The sequence below is a fragment of the Doryrhamphus excisus genome, chromosome 2, assembly GCF_030265055.1.
Source record: "Doryrhamphus excisus isolate RoL2022-K1 chromosome 2, RoL_Dexc_1.0, whole genome shotgun sequence".
NCBI classification, from domain to species: domain Eukaryota; kingdom Metazoa; phylum Chordata; class Actinopteri; order Syngnathiformes; family Syngnathidae; genus Doryrhamphus; species Doryrhamphus excisus.
The window spans coordinates 25838511-25846316 of NC_080467.1; the positions used below are offsets into that span (position 1 = coordinate 25838511).

At 42.3% G+C, this 7806-nt stretch overlaps 2 protein-coding genes across 2 annotated transcripts; both read right to left on the reverse strand.

Annotated features, from left to right (window-relative positions):
- Window positions 1-266: 266 nt before the first annotated feature.
- LOC131113691 (alcohol dehydrogenase class-3) lies at window positions 267-4607 on the reverse strand. Its single transcript, XM_058064265.1, has 9 exons — window positions 4498-4607; window positions 3990-4091; window positions 3699-3840; window positions 3545-3632; window positions 2187-2406; window positions 1845-2105; window positions 729-864; window positions 515-653; window positions 267-421 (listed from the first exon to the last, which is right to left on the reverse strand). Exons 1-9 carry the CDS (start codon window positions 4513-4515, stop codon window positions 397-399), a joined length of 1131 nt encoding a protein of 376 aa, XP_057920248.1. The 5' UTR covers window positions 4516-4607; the 3' UTR covers window positions 267-396.
- A 195-nt stretch (window positions 4608-4802) lies between these two features.
- Window positions 4803-7058, reverse strand: gar1 (GAR1 homolog, ribonucleoprotein). The gene is made up of 7 exons (XM_058064266.1): window positions 6903-7058; window positions 6451-6634; window positions 6152-6306; window positions 6003-6062; window positions 5815-5938; window positions 5574-5717; window positions 4803-5493 (listed from the first exon to the last, which is right to left on the reverse strand). Exons 2-7 carry the CDS (start codon window positions 6620-6622, stop codon window positions 5483-5485), a joined length of 666 nt encoding a protein of 221 aa, XP_057920249.1. The 5' UTR covers window positions 6623-6634; window positions 6903-7058; the 3' UTR covers window positions 4803-5482.
- Window positions 7059-7806: the final 748 nt, after the last annotated feature.

Genomic DNA, 7806 nt, shown 5'->3' on the forward strand with positions numbered 1-7806 from the left:
CACACTATCTTGTCCATCAATATGTAACATAGTGCAGTTTATCCATATTTAGCACTCTCTCCTATGTTCATCCTCATATGAAATACTTGATGGTGCTAAACCTCCAAAAATCCAAATTGTACATACATTGCTTCCAATATTAAATGATGCATGTCATATACTATATTACAAATGTGCTGCATTTATATTATAGCAATATAGCATTATGCAGGTTTTATCATATGATCAGACATCAAAATACAATATGTGCACTTAATAGATTGACATGTGTTGAAAAAGATTTATTGAAACAGTTAAGGAGACCCTTAAACAGTTGCTCCAACAGTGAAAACAGTAATCACATTAAGCGCTAGGAACGTTGAAACATTAAGGAGCTGCTTGACTGGTGGAGGCACTTCAGAAGGTCAGAACAGTGCGGATGCTGCAGGACGAACAGGGAAATAAAAGTTACAAATGTAAACGGTAGAAAAAACAAAAAAAAACAAGAATTACAATATGGGAAATCTGTGCTGACCTTTCTCCAGCGTGCATGAGATCAAAACCCTCTTTGATTTTGTCAAAGGGCAGCATGTGAGTGACAAACTCGTCCACCTTCAACTTCTTACTCAGGTAGTCTTCCACCAGTTTGGGAACGCTCTCCACACTCTTCCAGCCTGTCAGGACGAAAGTGAAGTTGCCACTGGATATCGCCTCAGATGTACTGCCATGTTACGTGTTAAAATCATCACCTCCGAAGGCGGTGCCACGCCACACTCTGCCCGTCACCAGCTGGAAAGGTCTGGTGGAGATCTCCTGTCCGGCTCCAGCGACGCCGATAATGACGCTCTCTCCCCATCCTTTGTGGCACGCCTCCAGAGCAGCTCGCTGGAACATGCAACTTCCTGTTTACTTTTGTTTTGCATAGCAAACATGATATACGATTCGGCTGCATAAGTTTGCAGAAATAGACCTCACAGCTGGGAGACCAGGGTTCAATTCCACCCTCGGCCATCTCTGTGTGGAGTTTGCATGTTCTCCCCGTGCATGCGTGGGTTTTCTCCGGGTACTCCGGTTTCCTCCCACATTCCAAAAACATGCTAGGTTAATTGGCGACTCCAAATTGTCCATAGGTATGAATGTGAGTGTGAATGGTTGTTTGTCTATATGTGCCCTGTGATTGGCTGGCCACCAGTCCAGGGTGTACCCCGCCTCTCGCCCGAAGATAGCTGGGATAGGCTCCAGCACCCCCCGCAACCCTTGTGAGGATAAGTGGTAGAAAATTAACAAATGAATTATTAGTATTCATTATTCTCTTACCATTTATATTTTTATAGTTTTTTGTTATTAGGGATGTCAGATAAATATTGGTACCAATAATTGGGTGGATATCAACATAAATGTCGGTATCAGATTTTTTTTTCCCTATCATGAAAACCAATATTAAAAATGCTGTATACAACACATACATACATACATAGATAAACATCGGTATTGGCTGATATCTTTATCAGAAATTGGCCTAATGAGGACAGGCAGGACACTGTCAGCATGAGGATCGGCCTAATGAGACCCTTAAATAAACTCCAATGGTCTGTTGTTCTTCATGAGAGGTCCAGGGAAAACTTAGAAATTAACAGCAAGACTGAAAAGTAAAAAATGTGGAACGCTCGCTCACATAGAAGTACATTCATGCAAGCCAAAAGAAAAGTAAATTATAAATGTGATTGGTCCTCCTGAGAGAAAGATGGGTGATGACATTTGCTGGTCATACAGCTAATAAAACATTTTTAAATCCTAACTTTTAAATCAGATCGTATGTTAGTGTGAATTAATTTTTTTGAGCAGCGACAGAGAAAATCCCTCACCATGAGCTGTACATTTCCGATGCATTCAAAGGAGTAGTCCACACCGCCATCGGTCATCTCCACCAGGACTTCATTGATGGGCTTGCTGTGGTCCTTGGGGTTCACAAACTCGGTGGCTCCGAATTGCTTCGCCATGTCATACTTGGCAGGGTTGATGTCCACACCGATGATGCGGCTTGCCCCTGCGACCTTGCAGCCCATAACAGTGGCCAAACCTACAGCTCCCAGGCCGAAGACGGCGCACGTGGAGCCGGGTTCAACCTTTGAGTGTGAGTGAAGAAGACAGAATTACAAGACTATGTGAACATGATCGTATGGCGTGGTCTTTTTGACCGTACCCACCTTGGCGGTGTTCAGGGCAGCACCGTATCCTGTGGAGATGCCACATCCCAGAAGGCACACTTTATCCAGGGGAGCCTTCTGGTTCACTTTGGCCAGAGAGATGTCGGCCACCACGGTGTACTCGGAGAAGGTGCTGGTCCCCATGAAGTGGAACACTTGCTTCCCCCTGCAAGTGAAGCGGGAGGTCTTGTCCGGCATTAGGCCCTGACCCTGGGTCACTCTGCCAAAGGGTGGGAGGAGCAAACAAAACTAACTTGAATGTTGGTTTAATATAAAGGAAGTTATTTCTGGCACAATAACAACAATGAAACTTTATTAGTAACACTGAAATAATGTACTCATAAAGTTTTATTCCAGTAAATACAATAATTTAATTATGACCTTAAGTAACCTCTGTAATTGTGAGGTTACTTAATGTGAGCCCTTAGTAACTAACTTAGTCAGTACACCTTTTGTGCAGCAGAGGCCGCCATTGTGCATAGGTATATGACAAAGAATTGAATGTAGTGTACTGTATATGGCTATTACAAGAAGAATATCACGTTACATTGGTGGGATTTTGAGTGTGGGGCTCCGGGCCACTCAGAAGTGTGCATTTGTCTGAGCACAGAGAGAATATTTAGAATGATATATATATGAAATATATTAATATCCATTTTCTATGCCGCTTATGCTCATCCTCATTTTTTTTTTTTAAAAAGAAAGCTTCTCCGTAGTGTGCAACTTTTCGGCTGATCAACTGCTCCTGAAAGAGCCTAAAACAAAGCAGAAGCTCAGGGGGGATCGTGCCTTTGCTGTTGCAGCCCCAAAACTTTGGAATAATATCGACACGCATCCTCCCTGTCTGTTTTTAAATCCCATTTTAAGACCCACCTCTTCTCCTTGGCTTTTAACACTCAGTGGGTGGCTGACTTCTTTTTACTTTTCTTTTATTTGCTCTTACTTTGAATGTACTGTGTTTTATCTCATTTTATTTTATTTAATCGATTTTACATTTGTTTTATCTTATTCTAATTTACCTTACTGACTTCATTTTTATTGTGCTTTGTATTTTTAATCTTGTGCAGCATTTTGGAAACCTTGTGTTTGTTTAATCGTGCTATATAAATAAAATGGATTGGATTGAAATGCGACTTCGGAGACAGTGTGACGCCTCTTTGGGCAGGCCAAGACACCATCAGCCGGCCCCTCGCCCCGAGTCTTGGCCGTTTATCTAACAATCCACCAAAATGTAAACAAGGGACAGACACATTGAATATATAATATAGCTAAACATAGTAGTACAAATTAGATGCATGTGCACAGTAAAAAAAAAAAAGATATGGAAGAGTGTGAATGAACATGGTGTCTGACATGACCTTATTTTCTGGCATAGGTTGGTCTTGGGATTTTTGCAGAACTTGCATTCACCACACTGAGGCACATAAAGCGGAATGACAGCATCACCTTAGTACAAAAAAAATAAATCATCATACACACTCCAAATGTTGACCTTTGGTTGTGACTTCTCACCTGGCTTAAACTTGGTGACACCCTCGCCGACACTTTCAACAGTCCCCGCCCCCTCATGGCCCAGGATGACAGGGAAAAGGCCCTCGGGGTCGCTGCCGCTCAGAGTGTACGCGTCGGTGTGGCACACTCCTGTGGCAAAGAGCTGAGAGAAAACATAACCAAGCTCGATTATCAAGTCTTTCTTGGGTTATGTTTGACTTTGTAGGCGCGGCTGATGTTGTGGTCATGAGTGTATAAGAGTAGAATGAATAAAGACAGCATGGCCGTAGGTAGTGGCGGGCTTTATCTCACCTTGATGCGGACCTCATGAGCCTGAGGTGGTGCAACCTCCACCTCCTCGATGGACAGAGGCTTGCCAGCCTCCCAGGCAACAGCTGCCTTGCACTTGATCACCTGGGGCGGTCAATCACAGCTTTATTAAAACACTTTACACTTTATTAAAACAATACATTTAGGTAAGTGAGTAAGTGCACCTTTGAGGCGTTATGGCTGGGTGATTGTTATTGTAATGTGGCGTACGTGTGACCCTTGAACTTGCAAAAGTTGGTGTGCTCAGGACACGCACGTGCCCTTCCAGCACGTTGTTAACTTGCTAGCTAATTTAAGAAATGGCTACATTTTTCATCAATAGTAGCCGCTTATTATTTTATCGTAATTACGTAATTAAATTAGAGATTCAGACACGGCTGCCTCGACAATAGGTCCATAAGCGCCTAAACCACGTGATAAAAATAAAGTAGTTACCAACTCGGAGACATTTGCATACAAATCAGCAGAACAAATATAAGCAGTGACTTACTTTTCCAGCAGTCTCCATACTCTCTGCTCTGTCTCGACTCGGGCGAAGTGAGCGCAGCCGCAAAAGGAGGAGAATCTGACCAATCAGCGATGTCAATGGTGACGCACTTCCGGAAAATGGCCCACCGCGGAAGTTGGTTGGAAAATCATTGGCACACGTTGAAGATAAAGCCTCTTGGAGAATACATTACTTACAGATAAAGGTTAATGCACAACGTGTAGCATATCTATAAGAATGTTTTTTTTTCTTAAATCTGTAATATTTTTTACACATATCAATACACAATTCCACATTTAATTCACTCTTATGATCAACACATTACTGACAATAACATGGAGCATCTTTAACTCACCTTTAAACTATTTAATGAAATATTGTGGTAGTCCAAAGCTTTTTATTTCAGTGGCATAAAACTGAGTAATCAGAAATTTCACCCAAAAGCCACACTTGTTACTTTAATCTGTCAGGGTATCCATTGCAAGCCATTGTAGTTTTTAGAATTTGTAGTTCTTTAGCATACCCAAAACAACACATATTACACAAAAACTTTTAATCAAGGTAATTACAAAATCTTCTGTTGACAAATTTTGAATGTTAAAAAACCTTTCTAACTTAAAAGTCTCAAATTTCCCCACTGAGGGACTAATAAAGGCATATCTTATCTTATTTGTCCACATGTCCATACGTGACTAATGATGGTTAGTAATTGCATGTGTTCATGGTCAAAGTACAAAAATTTATGACTTATACAGGACAATAACATGTCTGTGCACAAAGAGAAAAGGGGTTGACACAAGCATACATATGAGCCCTTGAAATAAAAACAAAAAAGGTCCATCACTCATACAAAAACTTGTAAAAAAAAAAGACAGAAAACAAATCCATCCATGAGGTATAGTCCAATGATGTGTCCACATGGGGAAAGCGTTGGCACGCAGGACAAACGCTCACAGAGAACAGGGATGAATTATGACCCCACGGCATATCATCGCCCACCTACAAAATAAACACAGCTTAATACGTACTCAACATGAACACATTAAAGAACATAAAAGTTGTGGAGAATGCGGTCAAACCTCTGAATCCACGTCCTCCGCCACCTCCTCCTCTCCCTCTGAAGCCACCTCCGCGTCCTCCAAATCCGCCACCTCCACCAAATCCGCCACCTCCACCAAATCCGCCACCTCTGCCTCCTCCCCCTCTTCCACCACGAAATCCACCTAAGACCAATGCGGATTTTAAGAAACGAAAAAAGACAATACATTAACACAATAATCAAGACAAAGAGTTAGTCAGGTTTCAGTTTAAATTCATCACCTCCACGGCCGCCTCGTCCACCGCCTCTACCCCCACCTCGGCCTCCTCTTGGCGGGCCTTTTTCTCCAGGTGGCCTGGGCAGGAATCTCTGCAGTGGGAGGAGCTTCATTGGATCTATATAAAACTGAAAACACAGTTTAATAGAGCAATGCAAAATAACATGTATTTAATTTGGATGCAATGTTTACCTTCTGCATCTTCTTAAACGAAGACGCCTTCATATTTTCAGACAGTTTGACGGAAAAATACTGAGGGTTTGTGTTAAGTAGATTGTGAGCAGCAATGTTGTTGATGTAAATTAACACTGAAGTGGAAGACAGATAAATAGAAAGGATACAAAGTCCCGCAGCTGTCCAAATATCTCGTCCACCTTCCCGATCTGTTCCTTGTTTTCCAGGTACACTGGCGCGTTGAAGTAAGGAACTTTGTTTTCATCTGTTGTGCATTTGCACACAATGTCATCCTCACATGGGTGCATGAATTCTCCTACAGCTGTGGAGGCAGCGAAGTAAACATTAGAACACTTGATGTGACGCAATTTTGCACCAGTTGCGAAAACGTCTACAGTATCGGAACAAAGTAAACCCAGGATCTCTATGGTACTGGCCCACAGTGCTATTTGTCACATTAACCCACCAACAACATATTCCGGGGGTCCAAAGTCTTGCTGTCTGTTATAACCTCCTCTTCCACCACCCCTGCCGCCGCCATAGCCTCCTCTGCCGCCGCCATAGCCTCCTCTGCCACCCCCACCACGGTTAAATCCTCCACCTCTTCCACCTCGTCCTCCACCTCCTCTGAACGACATTCTTCAGGTGATCTACAAAAACAGAAAGATAATATTATATCAAAATAAACTACAGGTCATTTGGTACGAAGGATGATGGCGAGTTGACCGGACAACACAATGTATGGCTTAGCTAGCTACGTTAGCTAGCCCGACCATGTAAACATATATACACAATTTGCAAAAGAAATAATGCAACATTCTATACATAGCTATCTTAACACACAAAGACTGTAAATTTAACATACAACGCATATAACTATGCAAAGTATGTTCATTGTGTCCCGTGTTCATGACTTACAACTTCAGCAGCTGCTACAGACTCCAACGATCCTCCATGCGACCACAACACGTGTGACTACAATCTGCCGTAAAGCGCTACAGCCATGTCGAAAAAACGGAAACAGTCGTAAACTGTACACTGTAAGGGAGATGTTTGTAGACCCCAGCTAAAAACAAATTGCAGTAAATTAGAAAGATATGATATCCCATGGTAAAGCAATCTGCCCAAGCGGGCTTTAATTATTTATATTAAGGATTCTAGAAAATAGGATTGCCGATTCGGCGGTACTTTCATTGAACAGTCGTGTCGTGGAGTAGAAAATCCGCCATGATGGTGAGCAAGAGGTGACAATAGTGTACAGTGTATTCACTAGCTCTGAGCTGAATATAAAATAAAGTGATGCGCTTTGCGTACACTTTGATAAAATGGATTTATGTTGAGGCTGGAAGAGTGTGCAGGATTTCCCAAAGCTGGGAGACAACTACATGAAGAAGATGCGACAGCTGGATGAGTTCATCACTCACAAACTCCCACTTGAGCAAACTAATGTGGCCTTTGAGCGGTTGGCATACAAGCACTACAAAGTTATACAGTAATTCCTCACTTATCGTGGTTAATTGGTTCCACTACAGACTGTGTTAATGGAATTTTGATTGCTTATGTATGAATTGAATGTTTTCGTATAGTTGGGAGTATTGCAAACCCGTTTACACTCTTCTAAATAGATTTTTCAAACATTATTAGAGCCCTCTAGACATGACGTAGCAACCCTATAGTCACCCCTTTACACATGACGTTGGGGGGGGGGGGGGGGGGTCATAGTTGAGTTTTATCTTGGTGCGGGGAACGGCCGCAACAGTAGTCTGTGTTAGGGATTATTCTGACAGTTGTGAGATCATACAAACCTGCAATAAAAGCCTGC